General features: G+C 43.8%; 1 protein-coding gene across 4 annotated transcripts in view; it reads right to left on the bottom strand.

Annotated features, from left to right (window-relative positions):
* Nucleotides 1-21886, bottom strand: part of LOC142572371 (P2R1A-PPP2R2A-interacting phosphatase regulator 1) — a 46413-nt gene extending 24527 nt beyond the window's left edge. For 2 of the 4 annotated variants that reach the window (XM_075681449.1, XM_075681452.1), the window contains exons 1-8: nt 21693-21886; nt 18517-18672; nt 16391-16472; nt 14934-15022; nt 13799-13850; nt 12735-12851; nt 11771-11862; nt 10323-10375 (exon numbers count right to left, since the gene is read on the bottom strand). In XM_075681449.1, the coding sequence (XP_075537564.1) occupies nt 10323-10375; nt 11771-11862; nt 12735-12851; nt 13799-13850; nt 14934-15022; nt 16391-16472; nt 18517-18617 (586 nt within the window). In that variant the 5' untranslated portion in view covers nt 18618-18672; nt 21693-21886. Of the gene's footprint in view, nt 1-10322; nt 10376-11770; nt 11863-12734; nt 12852-13798; nt 13851-14933; nt 15023-16390; nt 16473-18516; nt 18673-21267; nt 21654-21692 lie in introns of those variants that run through there. The other 2 variants (XM_075681450.1, XM_075681451.1) reach the window with 2 other exon arrangements.
* Nucleotides 21887-22128: the final 242 nt, after the last annotated feature.

Raw genomic sequence — 22128 nt, 5'->3', positions numbered from 1 at the left:
CAATTTGCATATGATAGCATGAGACAAGTTACATGCTGATGATTTAAGAGAGGACTCATGGATTATATAACAAGGCTGTTGTAATAGTTAAACTTTCACATAACAAACGCATAAATGCCTGGGACAGTAATAGCTATATATTCATTTCAATCTATAAAAAAAATAAAAGTGTGTATAAATGGAAAATGGAAAATGGAAAAAGGAGCCGGACAAATGCAGATGATGCAGATGTAAGATTCAATGCTTCTGGCGGGTTGACCAGATGTCTCCCGTGTCATATCACCTCCAGACCTCGCTCCTTTCCCTCTTCTCATTGACCTGTCATACGTAAAGTAAACCCCCTGCACCTTTTTAGTCATACGGCGTGATCTTAGTAATGTCATCTCCCTATTACATCATCACTTCCAGTCTCCTAACCTTTCTCGCTTCTCATATTGAGCTATAGTGGGACGTGATGTTGTCCCCTCATTGCATCACCGCTCTTGATGTTTTTTTACTTTCTCTCCAATGCCGCATTGCTAGGCATTACATCATTGCATCAATTCAGAGCTGAGTGTACTCACTGCACAAAGATGATGCAGGTGGTGTAAAGCCAGATAAACGTGGTTTGATCGAAAGGCTGATAGAAGAAGGCAACCTATCCGGTGAAAAACCGGATCACACTGAACGCGTGTCTCAAAAAAGTAATGAAAGGCTCATTTTTTACATTTGAGGCTATGTGACTAGGCAGTTTGTTCTGAAAACAAAGTGTGAACACTGTCACAATATTCTATTAACCAAGAAAGAATATGTTAGTCAGCTGAGCGCAGCTGATTACACACGTCTAGCTGCGGGACAAGGGAGGCTTGCTGTACCCGTCTGGCCATCTCTTTAGATTTATCAGAGATTTGGAAAACCTTGTCACAAGCTGTTTCAGTACTCGGAAGCTTCATAACGAAAGCGTGATGGACGTTACTGAACCCATAAGGAAAAAGTGGGAAGTTGCGGTCGGGTGCCCCATTCGCATGCACTCACTTGCCACTGAAATGATTGCTTTCTATGTACCTAACTACTCGTCTCCATTTTCTTTTTGCAGAGTCTTTGAAACGTGCGAAAGCCATGAATCTTCAAAATATCTGAAGTTAAGCTGCTGTACGCGAGGCTGAGTTATTTGAATCTGTTTAAAACGTTCTCATCTATTGCACTTTTTATGGTGAAGCAATAAATCCCAGCACCTTGGATGAACATGTTATATTGATGTACAGTGATCCTTTTAGAAAGACACAAAACCGATGCATGACCGACCCCAGCATACTCTGAAACGTACAGTCTGTACCTGCTTATAATGAATATTTGTTGCCTAATGTATATTTTTGTCAGGCACGGAACATATTAGGTCTCTGTATTTGTTGATTATATTTATTATTTACATAGAGCAGGTTCGTATTCCTGAAAAATTTTATAAAGTGATTGAAATAAAACTTTTACATTTGTACATTGCTTGCCATATTCATAATTCGGCAGTTAATTTACACAGCAAAATTGCTGGTACCTATGCCTTTAATTTAATATTATCTGGATATCTGTAAAGTCTCTTTCTGTGGCACTCCTTTTGTGTAAGACCTTGTGGAATAAAGTTTACCTGGCATTGCTTTTATTTCTAATGTCTGCATTTAATATAAGCTTCGTCTAAGCACGGCAAAGCTCGTTGCTGCACGCTATCTCTGAAGCGAAATAAGCCAACATGATTATGGTGCTATGGCTGTCTCTACTCGTTATCTTGTTTCCCTTAAGCTCTCTTTTGGTGCTCTTTGGATAATAAAGTACTAGTCAAGGCTAACAAATTGTTGAATGAAGACATTTGGATATGGTTGTAAACCAATGGCAACCGTGAATGGAAAGCTCGTAGCGGTGAGCAAAGCTGTCACTGCTCCTAAGTACTGCAATTGACTGCGCGAGTAATTTAGTTTTTTTAGAGCGCAGCTCTTTGGCGTCCGTTCCTGGGTTTCGCGTCGTCGTCGGCGTCGGCCTCGTAACCAGCTCCGCCCCCCTTTCATCGCCCCAGCGCTAGCAGCGACCGACTGATACCGCTGGATGCCGCTGACGCCGCTAGAGAGTCAAGATAACGTGACTGCATAGAACACCGTCGCCGCCATGCAGAAAGAGGAGGAAAGGGTCCCCCCCCCCTCCCCCCCTGTTCTTGTGTGGCGGATAGGGTGCTCTTCAGTTGCCGACGCGCCGGTTATTCGTTGTCCCTGAAACCAACTCCGCAGCTGGGGTTGACTCACTATCGGCGTCAGCGGCATCAGTCAGTCGCTGCTATCTCTTCCCTCCTCCCTTTATCGTGTTGTCCGCTTGCTGCGCGCGCTTCTGCCCCCATCGTTTGCCGCTGGGTGTACACGCCGCCCCCCTCCCCCCTCTTCCTGCGAGTCTCCGGTTGTCAAAGCGCCGGCTCGAACTTAATTCCTTTCTTCGCTCCTCCTCCAATGCAACCCCTGTGCGGTGGCAATCAGAGAGCCAGATCGGTGGCGGCGGATCTGTATATGTGCACCGCCAGAGCCGAAATTGCCGCTGCCGTTCGCCCTGTGCGGTGGCAATCAGAGAGCCAGATCGGTGGCGGCTTGACATAAAGACAAACAGCAATTTCCTAACACTTATGCGGGAGAACATCCCGTTCCTCTCGCTCGTAACGCGTCCCACGGCTGTGACAACCTCGCGAGACACTTGTATACATCTCGTCTTTGAGAATCAAGCATTGGTGTACCAAGTCGAACATATATCAGTATATTTCTCCGACCACAAAGATTCCTTCATGACTGTCAAGAACTGTTAGTGGAGTCTTTGTTAAAGGAATACGTGTGAAAAATAGAAAAAAAATTCTGTGATAGCGCATACATGTGTTGCTCGATTTCTTTGCCTCAATCTATCGAAAAGGTGAAACAGCTTATTTGCTGAGCTCAAACTTCGCATTAGGAAGTAACGTAATCGTCGGTAATTTTTTTTGTTACTCTTAATTATTGCATGCATCACCCTTTTGCCCACTTACCCATGCGGATAACTTTGTTTTCATTCTGTCCTCGTGCACGTGACTTCATTTTGCGCATTTCTATGTACAGCCGCCCTGATTTTTAATAATATAGCGCGAGCGTCGACTGAACTGCTGGTGAGCGCCTTATAACGGCGATAAGCGTGCAACAAGAGCGTGCAACAAGGCGAGTGCAACAAGGCAACAAGGCTCGTGCGCGAACTCTCGCCTTGTTGCACGCTTATCGCCGTTATAAGGCGCTCACCAGCAGTTCAGTCGACGCTCGCGTTATATTATTAAAAATCAGGGCGGCTGTACATAGAGCTCCCACATTAGTGTTTCTGAACTCTAGCACCGGAACTAAGCCGCGCTGATGCCATTCGACACACGATTTGTTGCCCCAGCAGTAAGACAGTGCTTAAAAGATGGGTAAGTTCCATGCCGTACAGCACCATTGAAGTTAAATAGCTTCCAAGTTTCTTGCATGGAAACTGAACACAAGAAAACTACAGTGTGTAGCAGATGCCCCTGGCTTTCCACTTGCTTCCCGATTGCAGAAAGCCCACGGGTCTGGTACAGCAGTGGCGCAACGCGGCAGTTCCCCGCAAGAGCCTCATGCGGAAGCCGGCACTTTGGACACTCTCCCAGTATTCTAGATATGGAGGATTCTAGGTCACTAACTGTGCATGCGTTCCAGACCGCTGTGTGAATCTCCGCATTGCTCCCATTGGTTGAGTTAATGCAGCTGCTCTTTTCGACGCTAGCGCCAAGGCGCCCTTCAGTTACAGCCCTTTTGGGCGGGCGATACTTTATGAAAGTGGTGCACAGATGGTTGTCTGTCTAAGTCATCATGGCAACGGGAACAGCAGCCGTGCAGCACCTCATCTCCAAGGCGGCTTTTTAAAATTATTATACCGACTTGTCCGGCTCCCTACCCTCCTCCCCCCCCCCATTTCGCATGTGCAGCTTTTTTTTTTGCTTTTGCCTGTGGCGCATTCTTTTTTATGAGTGCATGCTACATCGCATAATAGCTTTTTTTTCCATTCACACACATACTGAATAGATGGCACGCCACACGCGAGTACACAAATAACGCCAATGCATCCTTCAAAGCATAAAGACACATTGGAATTGTTCGTATGCAAACTCCAGTGCTGAGAAGACAGAACCCCGTATGAGATATAAAGAGAGAACGCACTCCTCTGTAGATAAGAACTCTGCTTCTAGCTTTTGTAGTTGCTGGCATACACTATGGTGCTATGTTGCTCGATGTTCGCCCGCCCATAGCCATGTATTTAACCAGTTTGTTTTAGGTTGTCTCGTCTGCCTGCCATTCCCTTCTTGATGATCAACGAGAGACAAACTCTGAGCAAACACTGTTGAAGGTGGTGGCCGCTTGAAGTCATGAAGTTATTTAAATATAAAGCATTAGTAATGGGAGGACTAAGTTCATTCCGTTCCCTAATTGTTTTAAGGAAATATGAATATTTAAAGCAATTGGAGTTAAAGGTGTATTGGTGGCGTACTCCAGCACTGGTCGAACAAGCATTTGTGGGCCAGCACATTTGTATCTGTGAGCGCAAGACGAAAGCACTTTCTCAGAAAGACGAGACACTTTAGTGCTCAGCATATTCATTGATTTCCATTTGCGATTATGTTGTTAGCATGGGTTTCTCGTCAGATGGCACGTGTTAGAGTGACACCTAAATGTTTACCTTGAAATACACAAGTAAGAGGTATGTCATTTATAATGTAAGTAAAATCAGGTATCAGTTTTTTTCTACTTACTGTTAGCGTTACTGATGTTTGCGCATTTAGAGTCATCTGCCACTCTTGACACCAAGAAAAGGTAGAACTTTGTATATGGTGATCCTCATTGCAATCAATTTGGCGGTACGAAAAACAGTCGTCAGCAAGCACACGAATGTTACCATGTAATCGGGATGGCAAATTCTTCATGTATATTAAAAATAAAACTGGGCCCAATATATTGCCTTGGCGCACTCCAGATGCAACAGGTGCTAAACTGGAAGCCTTGTTATGAATAAACACAAACTGTCAGCAGCAGAGGGCAGCACACTCACTTATGAATGCACTCACTCACATTCACTCGCACTCATTTCAAAGGCGTGAGTGCGAGTGAGTGTGAGTGGAGGCGAGTGCGAGTGTGAGTGGATGCCAGAGGTGAGTGCTTGCGAGTGTGAGTGGAGGTGAGCATGAATGCGAGCGAGTGCGGGGCCTGGAAAAATTATGGTGAGTGGGTTTGAGTGAGTATTCTCCCACACTGCTGACCTATGGTCAATGGCAACGCAACACTGCTCACTGAAACCGCCGATCTAAATAATTTCAAATGTTGAAATTCTAATTGAAGTTAATAGTGAATAGTACATATTCGACTGAATATTCAAGAATATCAAATATTTGCACACATAAGACTCCCACAGCCTTCCCCAACCTGGTATGATGCTGCCTGTCTCACTCAGTAAAACAGGATTCATGCGTGGCCTACATGTGTTCAAACATGAGAGAGGCTGAAATAGAATTACCTTTCTGGATACAGCATAGACCACTTATAACACAAGTCACCAGAGTTGCAAATTTCTGCACCATAAGCAGTGCCACACTATAACCAAAACAACATTTTTCAAAGGCTGTGTCCGTGCTAAACATGTAGACCAAGCAGACGCATGTGTCCGGAAATGGAAGCACACGAGTGGGATCTGCCTACACTTTCGTGCGTGAGGTGGTTGGTCTGCGTTCGAAGTGCCGCAAAGCCCCTGCAAAGCATTTTATTAACTCTGCATGAAATCACAACTCTGGCCGCTGACTCCCAACGAGACAATGCTGGTTAGGCCTAGCTGGTGGGGGTGTCGAGCAGCATGCTGTTAAGGGAAGCTCACCCTTTATGTACGTTCATACTCGTAGACGAATACATGAAGATCTGGCACAAGATCACACACACAGGCTGAACTGACGGTAGCATGCGTGAAGCAAGGTTCACGGGCGACCAGCCGGCAACTCCCACGAAGCACATATAGCAAAAGTTTGTATGGGGGCATACTGGTAGGAAAGGTGAAATGTCACGTGTAGACAATGCACAGAACTGTTGATTTGTGGAACACAATCTAAAATGACAGCATCACAAAGTCAAGGTCACACACCTGATATGTGCACCTCAAAACAATGCGCATCTTGACGGGCGATCGCAAAATGAACTTTTGACTGATTTCTCTGTGAAGCCAGAGCTGTAAAAAACAACCAAGTGATTTTACCATCAAAATGGTAAAAGTCTGTCCAATAAGACATTTCTGAGACCACCATCAGGGCTTAAAAGAAGTCTGCGAGTAATTAATTTATGCACACAGACGAAGAGCCAAAGAGCAACAACGCACATGCGTTCGTTGCAAACCGAGCGCCACTGACAATCTGAACAAAAGGCTTCTCCATCGCCTAGGCAACCCCCCCGTACATCCACTGAGCCAGCACGCTAACGCCGCATTTCCTTTTCTCCCCCTCCATTCCTTGTTCACCCTGCCTCTCCTTCTACACATAACTCTCGTCACTGTCCCCTCGGCCAGCGCATCTCGTTGAGAAGCAAGCTCACTACTTCGCATGTCTGCAGGATTTTCCAGCAATCGTATTACAAGCCGTATTTCATCTCACGCAGCTGCACTATAAATGGTATGCGTACACATCAAGTTCTATGAGAAGACAAATGGGAGTCAGAAAAGACCACAGTATCTTCGATCCTGCGCTACAAGCAGTTATGTTACAAGTGGTCGAACTGTTTGACGTTACCTGTCATGTTCATGCATACGCAGCTGATATAACCCATGCTAATTTTCTGTGTGCTCAAACGCATATCGACCTACAGCCAAACAGGAAATTTTTATGCTTTTTCAGCAGTACTGCCATCCAGCAAAGACTACACCTACCTAGATTGGCACTTGATTTGGCCATGTATCTCAAAGCTGCATTTCTTGTGCTCTTCTGTTGTTGATCGTCTGCACACTAAACTTTCCATCTGTTACTTGTGATCCTTTTGTCAATCAAAGCATGTTGCAAGCACCTTAATATATTGGCCTATAGAATTACTTTATCAGTTTTCAGCATTACTCAATGTTTGCTAGTACTTTTACACCCCATAATAAGAACACCCTGCAATTTCACTGAAAAAAGTTGTGGGAATGCCCGCACATTCCGTTATCTTCGAAGTGGCCGCACTCGGTTATCATGTGATAATCACGTGCTCGCTTGCAGAGAGTAGCAGGGAGAAAGCACCCTCGACATTCACGCTGCTTTTTGCGCCTTGACACAATACCGCAGCCAGGTCACCCCTTTCCCTCCTTCCCCATTCTTTGAACCGAGGAGATTCCCTCTCCACCGCTCAGGAGGGGCACAGTTCCCGACGCGTTTTTGTCTTTCGGCTTGCGACTGGCCGCAACTAAACTCAACCACGAAGACCACTACACACTGTCCCCCTGCAGCACCTGGCCTTTGAGAGCGACTGACTACCTGCTTTTGAGAGCGAATGATCGCACCATGGCCAGAGCACGGATCCATGCTAGGTGAGCTGAACCCTCATCGGCCTCCTGCGTGTTTTCCCATTTTGCGGTTTTCGCCTCGGCAGTGCAGAACACTCTGCCATTGCAACGCCTTAAATTAAAGACACACCCTGTCCCCTTGGCCTGAACCCACCATGGCCGCAACTCACTGCGAACTGTGGGTTAGGGGCCACAGCTCTGACAGATAGGGCTGCTACGAAAGTGCTAGCAAGCAACTGCAGCTGAAATAAAGTATGAGAAATATAAATTGTGGAATTTTTATGTGTTAAAATTGCGATCTGATTATGAAAAGAAGTATGCTCATCCGATCAAATACAGCATTTCTCAAATACATATACACTGAACATAGAATATATAAAATATATGGCTAGCGTCAATTTTAATCGGCAGAAACGCCTACAGCAAACAGAGGATTAGCAAATGGCCACATTAATCAGCTTCTGCAAACAGAGAACTTTGGTGGTTACGTTAAACTGTAAATGACTGCAAAAGAGGTAAGCTTGAATGCAGTTACAGGACATTATTGAGGAGCAAAAATAAAATGGAATAATATAGTGGCTTATTACCCACCGGCAGAATTTGTTTCAAGAGCATACCGTATTTACATGATTGTAAGTTGACCTATTTTTTAACATTTGAAAATTTGAAGTGGGGGAGTCGACTTACATTTGAAACCAAAACATGGCACCGCCAAAAAAGCGAGACCAATGGGAGCTACAACGTAGTTACAATTTTATGTTTGCTCTATGGCCCTACCAGTAGCTTTTCGCTATCCTGCGCGTTTGTTTGCTTTTTGGAAGGGTTTTTCAACATTTTTGAGAGTTTTACAGTGCACACAACACTCACGGTGGGATGTCGATGGAAGTTGGAGGATAGTTGATGGAAGCACTGCTGTTCCGTTCGCAGCGGCACCCTCAGAACGGCGGCGTTTGCGGAGAGTATTGGTAGTTCTTGCAAGAGCAGACACCGCTCACATGTTTCTCTTTCCCTGTAGCTCTTACCTTTCTCTATGCTCTTAGTTTGACCAAAGGCATTGGTTTGACGCGTTTGACTTGACTGCCGGCTATGTGCTACTTCCATGCTTCCTCAGTCGTCATGAGTGCTCCAGGCACACTAATCATTCAGAATTCGTTCACAGCAGCGTTCAAGAGGGCTGCCATCCTTTAAGCCGAAGAAAGAAATCACTGTGCAGCAGGCCGCAAGTTCGAAGTTTCTGAACGGGTGGTGCAAGAGTGGTGACTGCAGCGAAGTGAAATTTTGATCTGTGACGGCAAGTGAGGAATTTCCCAAGTGCCGAAGTCTGGAAGCTTTCTGGAGCTGTAGGCCAAGCTTACGGCGTACATCACTGAAATGCGCAATCGGTCCCTGCCAGTGAAGTGCGACATAGTCATGAAACAAGCCCGGATCTTTGCCTTTTAAGAACCTGCTCCGCCGTGAGTATGTGCAATGAGTGGCTGGTCGCAGAATACCGCGAACTTACACCAACCGGACTTGTCAAAAGAGCCTCCCTGACGGCTGCGTGTAGTTGGGTGCATTCGGCGTGGGCTGCTGTTCCACAAAATATCGTGGTGCGGTCGTTTGCCAAATGTGTGATTTCGCTGGACGATGACGCACTGTGGGACCGTAGCAGTGATGACGATGGCAGCACTAGTGAAGATGAGTAGTCCAGTGACCATGTCAGCATTAATAAATTTTCGTTACCAAATGCGCCCTCGGGTATGCTCCTCTTTTTTTTTCTTGTCGCACACAATATGGAAGGGGGGGGGGGTCGACTTACATTTAAGTCGACTTACAATCGTGTAACTACGGCAGTGTCACTATGAAACGGCTATATGTGATCTCATTAGAGTATTTTCATGGCAGTGCTGTGAGGAAAAAAAAAATTTTGTTTATTTACTTATCAGTAACACCACTACTACACAAATGCCATATAGACGAACTTAACAGGCAAGCCTTTTTTTAATCAAGAGCTTGCACAAAAAGTTGGGGTGTGGCCATCACGTGCTCAAAAGTATGAAATCGTGGAAGTGCGTCTTCTTTCTTTAGAAAATTCACTAAATTAAACTACCTACTGCATAGACTTGCATAGGCCAACAAAGGTAACCCCAAAAATTGCAAAACGCATTGACCCACGAGTATGGACCTGTGGCTATGGACTGACATGTACAAGCTTAGCCTGTCACCTGCTGCAAAGGAGGACACTTTCTTGTGCATTACAAAAGTAATGTGCATGTTGCACACCGATAAAATTTTAAAATGATCTTTTCAGAATGTTTTCTTTAAAGTTCCAAGTGTGGCCATTTCGGCATCAAGTCTACATAGTGCATACAACTTGCGTGAAGTTTTTGAATGCTTCAAAGTATTTTTCATAACTTCAGTATAAGGAGACAAAGTAATGAGACAAAGTTGGTCTGCTCAAACTGGCGGCTCTAGAGATGGGTAACCAAGCCGCCAGATCTTGCACTCTATCTAACACTGCAGAAGTTTTGGTCGCGCACAGTCACAGCTGCTGTCGACTGAATGCACGAGTCCTTTATCCTGACCACTCGTTTACTTATGCAGTAGCAGCATCGTAACTCTTCCTCGTATACGGTTTAAGAATTTGCTAACTGCTTCAACAGTGAAGCGCAAGGAGTGGTGACACTATGTCTGCAAGCCCTTCACATTTTTATCAGCAGCCACAAGATGACACAGACCTTGAAGTACAACTACGAGGAATGACTGTCAAAATATTGGTATGAAATGGAACTCACATTTTCGTTTGACAGGAAATTGGCTTGGCCTAAGCGTGATGGGGCTTTGACTTCTTCCAGGGCAAAGAGAAAAAAGAAAGAACAGCAAGAAAGACAAAGAATGTCAAGAACTTTACAGCGCCAACATGCTGTTAACAATTCAAAAAAAGAAAAGCCCAAAATGTGCTATGTGAATGCTATAAACTTGCCATGAGTATCAGCTAGCAATAAACTACGGTTGGGCAAATATTTGAAGACTTGAATACGAACCAAATACCTCAGACTTCCATTAATTCGACTTCGGTTTTCTGTTAATTCGATCCCGACTGAGCTCTCGGCCGACACTCATGCATTTCTATGGACCTCGAACTTTCGTTATTTTGATCCTAAAATTGGCCTTCGCCGGATAATTTGAACTTGACCAGTCAGCTATTATGCACCTGACCCCTATGGCGACTTCAAGAGCGACCCCTTTAGGGGCAGCGTCTGTCTTAGGGGGAGACAGTGAATGCATTGAACACACGTCATCTCCCGTCGAAAACAACTATTTTCGGCAAGCCCTAGGAAGATTTTCAAACAACCATTGCTCAATATGTCTGATTACTGAATGTACCCATTTATAAGGCGATTTTTTTTTAAAGAAAGAAACTGGCCGTAAATTGCCTGTGCTGCGTCATCTGATACGAAACAAAATCTGCCTTTGCAGCACTTGTCTGCTTTGCCACATAACACATGTATTGCGGCAAAGTTGACTTTACGAAACCAGCTGCCATTGTGCAAACACATAGTGGACTCTCCTATTTTTGTGCTCAAGAATCGGGTGCGTAATATATTTCCGCCTTGTTTAGGTGCTCTAATGTAATTTCTATGGTAATTTTCTGCTTTAGACACACGAAAAGTGGACACGCACTTGATTTGGGGGCATGTCAGAATTGGGCAACTACTACTGCCAAATTAATCAGCAGTGGGTATTGGCGTTTTTTCTGCATCTTGTTTAATTCGGCCTGCCAGATAATTCGATCAAGTTCATCGGTCCAGTCAGGGTTGAATTAATGGAAGTTAGCTGTACTACACACTACCTATACATATTTAAAAGGGAACTATTCGGAATTTCAAAATATTGTATTCGACATTGTTTCGAAGGAACTATACAGTATTTTCCAAACTAACCATACATTTCGAAAGAAGCAAATGCTAAACTCTGGCTTCTGTTCTCCGTATGCTAAACTAAGAGTCCCAAGTTATCAGAAGCAAGACAATAACAAGTTTTCAAAGCAATGTCAAAACAACATGAGTAATGCAAATTGTTTTCGGTTTCACGGCGGAAGCTTTCCACGTGAACAATGTGCCTCAAGTGCATAACAAGTTGCACGGTTCTAGAGCAGCTTAGCATGTGAACAAACTGTAAATGTAATGCCTCTAGTTTCACTGCTGGAACTTGCAGGGTGATCTGGTGGAGTGGCACTAACCTCGTTGCAAATGCCTTCCTTGTAGGACTGGGGCTGGGACTAGGTGAAAACGCTTGCTTGCTTGAAGCACACATAGATGGCGAAAAGCATTGCTGCAAAATAAAGAGAAAATGTCCCTTTGTTCATTCCTTCTTTTCTTACCTACGACGCAAGATGTGCTCACACAAACACAGACAATACTCTTTGAAATGACAGTATAACTACAGAGCAGACTGACTTTAACAAGGTGCAGGAACAATAATTTGAAGAGGTTTGTTCTGCTATCCACACTTCCTATTTCTAACCTTCCTTTCTACAGAAAAACAAACCCTAGCTGCAACTAGTCATTGCAAACACTACAGCTGCAGACAGGACACTAAAAGCAGGCAGGACTCAGCATGTGCTATACCTTGATAATACAGGGTATTCATGCATGGAATCATTCGAACCCAATCGAGATTGAATTTCTCAATCATGATTGGCTCCTTTGTGCAAGCTGCAGAAGGGAGCCCATTGTGGTACAGCAAGCTCAATAGCGATCGAAAGAGGCCCGTGTGATGGGTGTGTTATACAAAGTGCTTTAACTATGAAATGGTTTTCAACCCCACTGCTAGAAAGCAATGTGCATGGTTTCAGAGACGACAACGATCCAATGAAAGCCAACGAGAACTGAACAAAAACTCAAAGGAATGCAAATAAGTTCCAACAGAAGCACTGTTCATCACAGAAGAGAGAAAAATAAAACTGCTGACCAGTGCTGACTGGAAAACGCATGTGGCCGGCTGCTGACTGGCCGTCTGGTGGCCTGGCTTATTGCCTGGCTTGAATTACGCAATTGCAACATGTGCCCTAAACTAGGATTTTGCCACGTACCCAAAATGACTGGCTCTGAAAATAGCCGACTGTCTGTCCGCATCAAACACTGCCTACACAGTCAGTTGACCTCACGCGAGAAACCAGTGGAAGATAAAATAAAGGCGGAGACCTTGCCAGCACGTGTTGGCGAGGGAGAATTGCAGATGCCCGGGGGCGGGGTAAATATGTGAAGGGGGTCGGTGAGAGACCGGGGCCGCTTGCCTCCATCGCCTAGACAGCTGTCACCCTGCAGAAGACAGACGGCCCCGCACCTCTATCAGCAAAAAGCAGCAAGTACAATCAAAACTGCTAAGATCACACTTAAAGATTTTGCATTATCATAGATATCAAACATCCTCTAGCATATTTCATGCGAGAGTCCGCACATCGAATTTACATAACGCTGACAAATACAATAGAAGTTGCTCACATCAAACATGGGCATTTCAAATTATGGTCTTACCAAGCAGCAGCATTATACTCTAGCAAATCCCTTGCAAAGGTATTGTTGTGTGTTGTTAATGAACTGCCATCAGCTTGAGGTTGAACACAGAACAATATACCAGCACTTTCACATGGCACTACCCCTCACAAAGGTGCTCCAAGGTTCAATCTCAGTCGCAATGCTAGGCATAGAATGCTAGACATAGTAATTAATGTCTTCAGGTGAGGCTTTGAACTTAATCTAATGAAACTGTGGTCAGAAGTCATCAGCATGCATTCTTTCAATTTGGAGTGAAGGAAGAAAGAAAGCAAACAGAAATGAGCAAGACAGCAATTTAGCGCAATGGGGCAGTGGAGGCAACACAGCCATGGCCAGAAATGCAGAATAATCAGGGCCGTCCCATCAATGCCAAATTAACAGAATTGATAAGCAGCAGCCTACTTTTTGTCTTCAGGCTCGAGAAGCTATGTGTTGCCAACTTTGACATTGGAGATGTGAACTGCAAGAGAGCACTTGTGCCTTAATGAAAATACAGTCACATGGCCTTATGAAAATGCTAAACCCTCCAGATTAACAGCATATCAATGACTGCACAAGTTAATTGAGGTAACCATCTCTATATTTTCATAATTATTCCCTGTGTTCCCCCCCCCCCCCCCCCACTGCTCATATCACTATATTGTAGCAAATGTGAGGTGCAGAGTTACCACGCAAGTAGCTAGTAAGCTTAGCTACTTAAGACCACTTACCAAAGACAGGTCATCCCAGGATTGAGATATCTGTAGCTTTGACTGCACCTCCCTGGATGTGGAAGAAAAATTCAAATTGACGATGTTTAATAGAAATAACTTTTGGCATGTGGAAGCAGAGAATGTCGATAGTGCCTATGTGTGAAACATGCTAAAAAGCCTTTTTTTTCAAAGCTATGGCCCACAATTTGCGTCTTTAGCATCTTTGTATACAAACAACAGAAAAAAAGATGAGTGAATGAATGAATTAATGACCTTATCACTGAAAAGGTTTTAGCCTAGGCTGTGGGGTTACAGGAATTTGCATATGCACAGTGCAAAAGAAAAAAAATTTTGAAATTTTTCTGCTAACTTCATTACACCGAAAAATTTAGGCTGCACATCTAAACCTAGAAAAACATGTCAGGTGTGGGAGAAAAATTGACTATTTTGCATGTAGCAAATTGTAAAATGCAAAGCCACCACAGAAATTTGCATTATATTGGTAAATAACTGCTGTCAAACAACAAAAGACAAGAACTTGCTACACAAAGACACACTGGCGGCTCCAGCAACCACCCAGACGTCCATCTTCCGGCTCCTTCTACACTTTACGCTTATTTACATCTTTGAAGCCTAGATCTAATCAGACTTGTCTTAGGATGCAAGCAATGCAAAAGAATTATTAATTACACATTGCAAAGCAAGTGGCTACATATCGAGATTGCCGGGTTTATTATAAAATAGACGTCAGAAGTCTCGTCTCATAATATTTGTTCAGCGACTACTAAATCATTTTGTAAATTTCATGCTGTGCATTTTTCCCATCTTAATGAAAAATAATTAAACTCCTGCCCTTTCTATGTATTTATGAATCCAGGCTGTTGTAAACATGACTGATGCAAGGGGTTTAAAGCCCCACAGCAGCACCTGTAACATTAGAGAAGTGCTAGCACAGGGCTCTGGTTTAATACGTTGGCCCCTAGCTTTTTTAAATGTGTGCCTAAATCCGCGTGCAAAAGCAATCTGTGCATTTTGCCCACATCAGAAACCAAGTGCTACAGCTGGAGTGCTCTGCAGCCAGGGTGTAAATAGGTATCAAAGCACACGTCAAGACCCAGATGAAATAATTAAAACCACAATGAGCAAGGCATACTTTTCATGGGCAGTCTCCCTGATCATGACGTCCATGCCTTCCTCATGCTTGATTTGGCTCACACGAGATGGCACTGCAGCCAGTGGTGACTGCAAGGTGGCAAGTTAAGCATCAGATGCAGCAGTTTCCTTACTTCTTGGCGATTAAAGTTGTGCTCCTGTATAATCAAGTGAAATGCTCAAGTGTAGGACTTAGCATATTTAAATGGCATAAGTCCCGCAGCACCAGTAATAAATTTGCCGACAGCCCACCAACACACTTTAACCACTTAATGCCTCCATGGCAAGTTATTCCTTCTTGCTCCTTCATTAAAATACAAGTTTAATTGTGTAAGTGAGCAAAAGCATGTGAGCGAGTTAAAGGAACACTAGCAGATACCAAGTCGATGTGGACTGTTAAAATACTATTCCAGAAAGCTCGCAGCACTTGTTTCGTGCCAAGAAAAGACTGTTTACGAGAAAACTGCGTCTGAAGGGTCTTCATACCTTTAGCACAATTCAAATAACCCGCCCCTGCACTGGGAGTGGTGATGTTGCATACACCATCACCACCCTTTACTGCTGTCAGTGAGTAAGATGGCACCCAACAGATGTTGCTACGGTTTTCTGCGCGAAACGCTTTAGCCTGACTTAATAGTTGCCTTTAGTGCCCCTTTAATTCATGGGGTCGGCATCAGGAACAGTGCTGGTAGTTCGTTTAAGGGGCACTGTAGCATGTAATTCGAGCAGTATAAAGCAATTACTGCTGCTAAAACATCCATCACTTCTGTTTCTTGACACCATTGAGTGAAATCTGGAAAAATTGACAAAATATGGGGCGATATTGAAATTTTTAAGTGTCACACCCACGGAAGAGCATGTAAACAATGGGAATGCGTTTGCTGTGTCATTTGTCATGCTGCAATGGAAACAGCATTTCCTCCTCACCAAACCGTGACGCTATCACCCTGCTCTCATGCACTGTTACGGCTGGACAGATTCCCCTTCTAAAATACTTCTTTCCCTGTGCCTTTTACATATTACAATACACCTAGCTTCAAATTTACTAAGTACAGAGTGTCTATCTCTCTCTTTTAGTAGGCGTAGGGCACAAATTATGCTCCTTTCAACAATGCTACAAACACCTAAACACTGCTTACAGAAAAACCACTGGGAGCAGATCACCTGGGGAAAGAAAAAAAAGAAAGAAAAAGCAATGCCAGCAAGATTGACAATGGTTATCACTGTGCGATGGAGGTTATTTATTGTGAGAAAGGTGACAATTCCTTTAATGCGTAGCACCAAGTTTAAGATAAAGCTTGCACGCAGTGGCAGGCGCATAAACACGGAAGCCGCAAACCAAATGATCACAGGCTAAGCACTCGCTTTTTTTCATTGGCAAGACAATAGTGCAGTTTGAAGATAAGAGTTACAAGGTATTCAAGAGTTATTTACGAAGCCGCTTCATTTAAGACTTACCGAAGGGGAGTGGTTGGGACTGAAGCTTGCGCTGAAGCGCCTCGTTCGTGGGATGCTTAGCACCAGCGGAGAGAGAGCCTCCCTGTTATACAAGCACACAACAAAAACAGAACAGATTCAGTTACATCTACACTGAAAGAATAATAATATTCATCCATAGGCGATGTTTCACACATAGGAAGCTTGACCTCTTCACCTCATCAAAAAGCTACATCTATTGCACAGCTGCTTATCAAAGCTTTACCAAAGCAAGCTCTATCACAGTTCCCTACAAAAATCACTGCAGGGAACCCTTGTGTTAGCATCTACAGCAGCCGCAAGTATGGTGGTTAGGCCAGCATGATGGTTAGTACATGGATTTGCCTAGACTTCTTTTTTCTGGCTCCAAACAGCTTCTTGTTTTTGCAAATTGTTCATATTCAACAACATATTGCATTACAAACGCAATAATTCATAATGAATGTCAATGATTGTCTAATTGCCTCGTCGTGTTTAGAAAACTATGAGTGCTTGGAAATTTAGAAAGATAAAGCGCAACGAATAACATCACAAGAATGTTTGAAGCCACAAGCATAAAGGTTAAAATCTATGCAGTAACCCCAATTTTCATCGTAATATAATGCTTACAGTGTCAGAGTTCCCTCTAGTATTCTTTGCAGGAAACTTTATGGGGTCGATAAAAGGAAGCAGAAGTAAAGAACCACTCCCAGGACAGTAGACCAAGAGAAAACAACTAACCCTTCAAATATCAGACACGCAGTCCTTGTGAGATTACTTATTTAAATTCAAACTTCCTGAATATAAATGTATAAAATCATTACACATAAGAGGCAGGCAAGCACTAAAATTGAGCGGTAAGGACACTGGAGCCTGGCAACAAACAATAACTTGTCACTATTTCCTTGAATTATAAGTGAAAAACAAAATGTGACTCCAAGAAGCACTTACTTAATGAAAGCATTTGTCATTATCGGAACCACTATGCAGACAATTAAAGAGTGCAAAAATACACCGAAGCCAGTGAGTCCAAGTGACCACATGTGCTCTATGTGCACCGACAGAAAAGATGGTGTGCACTGGACCTTCCTTTTAGTGACGTCAACACGCATTTTCCTGCTGGGTTCTGTGCCAAGTGCTGAGATTGATGGCATTCAATATAGCCGTGTTGCTGATGACAGGAAAACGTTACAGGCAGCAAGCTTCCTTGGTAACATCACCGTGATCGCAAAATAGAAGCCAATAAAGCATTTACCTCTACATACAGCACACTCACTTCAAATCCAGCTTGAAATAGTCACAAATTCTTGTTTAATTTATTTAATGTTAATGCAACATGACACAAAACAAAATTATCAGTTATCACATGTACATGCACTCCATCACACACTAACATGCACACGTATAGATATAAAATTATTTTTTCAGCAAATTTTCAAATTTAGGACAACGTAATTTACGGAGACCTTTACTATCTGATTGCCCTGAGTGACAGCATCCAATATAGAGTAAATCAAGCATTAAGCATGCAATTAATAAAGTTCTCTTAAACTCTGAATTATTCATCTGATATAGTTGTGCATTTTATTTGCAGTGGAAAGCCGATCCCAGGCATCATCTAGCTGGACAATAAAATATGATATATGGAAGTTCTCACATGATCTAAGCGAAAACTTATTTTGTCTCGGCTGGGTCAATGAAACCAAAACTGACCAGTAAGAGGACCACCTATGATGGTGATCCTGTTCGCTTTCGTTGATCTCGTTTAGGATCTTGTCTGGTTAATGACATCCCTTTACAAGGGAGGGCAGGAGAGCAGACAAATATTGACTGAACATCTCAAAATATATTGGTCGATTACATAGAAGCCCCATTCGCCAATTGATCGCCTTCAGGGATATCGTTAGCGCACACTTAAAGCATTCAAACAGATGGAAGTGTATATGAAGAAAGGAATGAAACAAGGCCCTCTACTGTTATTTTCAGTTAACAAAGTTTCTCGGTGCATTCACAAGTCCTTATTAACTTCAGCAGGCACTCACGCTGGATGTTAGATCACACAAAAGCAACGATGTCCCCTGGAGTCATCAACCCAAGAGTGTGGCGACAGAAGTGTTGCTGGAGCTCACCTGAATGTGGGCGTGTTTCCCAAGACATTGATCATGGGCGCACTCGACGAACGCTTTAGGTTAGAGCCTGTGCCGAGAGGCGGTGGTGGGTCGACATCCATTCTGCTAGGTATGTTGATTTACGCTACAGTCTTCATCAGCACCTCATGCACTTGCCTGCAGTGAACAAAAAGCAATTTGACATATTGTGTAGTGTAAACAATATCCTTGGTCGAAGCTCACATGGAACCCTGGAATTGCTGTGAAATCTTACATTTTGTAAAATATGGCCCTACTGAAGAAAAGGATAGCAAGCAATTTTTTTGCTTCCTAATAACTTTTGTAGCTCACTGCAGTTTTTCTGAACCTTCTTTATTTAAACACAAAATTCTCTTCAACAGGACCAATTTGCAAATGGAGGGAATGTTTTCACAACCTTCACAAGGGGTCTTCATGCACTGTGTGATGAGATAGATTTTAACAGTTTGCTTTCAAAGTGCAGTTTTGATGAATGTTCGCTTTGATCGAATACATTAATTAAGCAAAACCAAGAAAACATTTCTTTGTGGCTGTGACAGTCCTGACACAGCAACATTCTGCTGGAACATTTACTTTGTTTTCAAAGAGCAGTATGTATCACGCGGTTAGTTAAGATGATGAGTAAAACAAGAACAAGGTAAAAGCAGGAGCCAATGTTCCGACAAGTGGACTCGCCTTTTTCAAGGCGACATATGCTTTCTCAGCACAGTATATAGGAAAGCATATGACGCGTTGAAAAAGACAAGTCGACTTGTCGAAACGTCGGCTTCCGCTTTTACCTTGTTCTCATTTTACTCATCGTCATGAATTTCCATCTCCCGCCTTCCCGTGTTTATGCGGTTAGTTGACGTAATACACGCAGATAACAAATAATGCAACCAAATACGGGTGCACAATAACGAAGACGTCAAACTTTCTGTGCAGCAAGTAGACAGAACGCACAAGTTTTCTCCAGGTTTTGTGTTCCTCTTCCACTGCATGTATATTGAGGATTTAATTGGTGAGGATTAGCATTCCAGCCTGCGATATGCCAGATTTTAATGTGGCTACTTGTGTTAAATTCAAGAATTACATGCAAGCTGTACCACCAATTATATATTCACTAAGCTTTTAATATCATATGTACTCTTCTGCAGAAAAAGGGGGTGGAGGGGCAATTCTGTAAGTGTCCACCTAGTGGACATGTCCATTTTGTCTGCTGCTGAATTTTTAATTGGCTGGGCTGGGGTACACCTCAGAAGGAGACAGGCACCTTCAGCCAATCAGTACTTCCATGGCAGATGAAATGGACAGGTCCACTAGTTGGACACTTACAGAATAGCCCCTCTGAACTCAGAAGTGCTTGGGTAAAACAGCAGTACTCTTTTTCCACAGTGCAACTGCTTGTCATAACGGCAACAATGCAAATAACATATTTCCAAATGTTTTCAAATGACCATGATATTACTTTTGAGAGCACCTGAAGGCCACACGCTATCATTAAAATTTAGAATGTAATAACGATAGAATAAAAATTGCAACATGTATGGTACTATACCGGCCAACCTAGTTGCTAACGAAACTGTGTGTGAACAGCCGTTGCAATTTTACGAAGCAAGTGGCTAGTGACGAAAACAAGAAGACAACGTTAAAATTTCGCGCTCGCCGAGGATTTGTGACAGGACTCTGGCAACACCATGTTGTCGGCACGCTCGAAATAATCACAGCACATACACATCATCAGGGGCAGCAAATGTGGGTATTACAGGCTCGTTGAAAGACAGATACGGGCACTCCAGCCAGCGTCACTGCACTCAGGGCACGCATAGTTCGTCTATATACACCCGAGAACAGCCAAGGGACACCGAAGCGCGGTGCGCGGTTTACCGCTAACTAGGCAGACCATCCGCAGACTACTGCTACCGAGAAGCATGTTAGCTTACGTCTCGTTTGAGCACATGACCTTGGGCGAAAGAAAAACTGACAACAGTGATTCGAGCCAAACAATAATGCCTCGCCATATTGATATGTTGTCGACGAAGCCGAGCGTGCAATTTAAAATGAGCCTCTTTGCGCCACAGAGTGGGCAGTTACGGGTTTCCGTTTACGTATAGTACATGGATACTACGAAAATCGGGTATACTAAAAAGAAGAAAAAGAAACGATCGGAAGACTGCGATCGAAAGACTGCGAAAGCTGCGAAGAAAGGGAGAGCCGACTTTGAACTGTGCTGAGCACACCACCTTTTCAAGGACCACCAAACATTCGACGGTTGGGCGCTTACAATTTAACACCACAATCATGGGACGAGGTTAAGCTGCACAGAATCGCACGATAGAAACGAAGTGCACATAATAGTAGTGAAGTCTGGATAACTATTCTGCCGCTGTCAGTCGTCCGCCAAGCCAGAGCGCTTCGGAGGAGAACGGCTGCGCGAGTGGAAAGCAGCGAAGTAGACATGCCCCCATCTGTTCTTTCCTCCTCGGCCGGTATCTCCGGGATCATTTAACAATTCGCAAGAGCCCATACCCAAGAAAGCGACGAGCCCAAATTAACATAGAGCTTTCCGTCTCGGTGCACAGAATGAGACGATAATTTTTTAGATGTATCGAGTTTCAAGTTGGTTCGGGAAAAGAATGCTTCGGAACGCGAGCGCGATGGAAGCTCAGGCGGCGCGCCAAGGAAGCGCTCGATAGAAACAGGCACAAAAGGTGAATAAATCCGAGAATATGTGGAACTTTCGCTCGTACTCACAGCCACCGGCCCCGTACCAAGTCCTTTTTACTTTATTGCCACACCGCACACACACGCACGCACACACGCACACAAAAAACAAAGAACGGCAGCAACCGGACATATAACAAATGTGCTCATTGGCTACGACCGTCTCCAGCGCTGCTTAGGGCCAATGATATTCGCTGTAACAACATTATCACCGAACTGTTCATGTTCATTAGACGAGAAGCGATGCGGGCTTCCCACCACAACACTCCTTAGAGGACTGAAAGTTGCTATCTACAATGGTTAACAAATGGACCCATTTCGCACTAAACCGATAGCGATGCCGCGATTTCCACGAACCAAGGGACTCTAGCGGCACAAGCAACAGTACTGTTAAATTCACGTACCGTGCTGACAGCCGATAGCGGCCAGAGTAAAAAAGAAAAATTCAAGCTTACCGTTCTTAGCGGGCCTTCTGAGGAAACTCCCAGATTCTCAGTGAGAGTCACGACTGGCAGAAATGAGAAAAATAGCTACAGTGGTTAATAAAAAAGAAGTGTCCTTTGAATCACGTGGCTGCTCTTTTTACCCGACAGATGCCTCTCAGTACCCTCCCCCCAAAAGAAAAAAAAAATCATCCCGAAGGTTTTCATCATTTCTCTATGTCTCCACTGTATTCTCCATAGAGTTTGTATTCTCCATTTCATATTAAAGGGGGCATTGATTAACCAAAACTAGAACGAACTAGCCGTCTGCTAAAGAAGGCTAAAAAAAGAAAAAAGAACTGATTATAAACACTGGCGCCATAGATGCCGGCGCTTCTGCGAAACTCATTACCAAGCATCACTTGCCTGCATGATGGCACAGGCATCTATGCGTGCATGGTTGTTTTGC

Source organism: Dermacentor variabilis, chromosome 2, assembly GCF_050947875.1.
Source record: "Dermacentor variabilis isolate Ectoservices chromosome 2, ASM5094787v1, whole genome shotgun sequence".
Classification (NCBI taxonomy): Eukaryota; Metazoa; Arthropoda; class Arachnida; order Ixodida; family Ixodidae; genus Dermacentor; species Dermacentor variabilis.
Note: the sequence above shows the minus strand (reverse complement) of the source record. Positions and strands in the feature narration are given on the sequence as shown.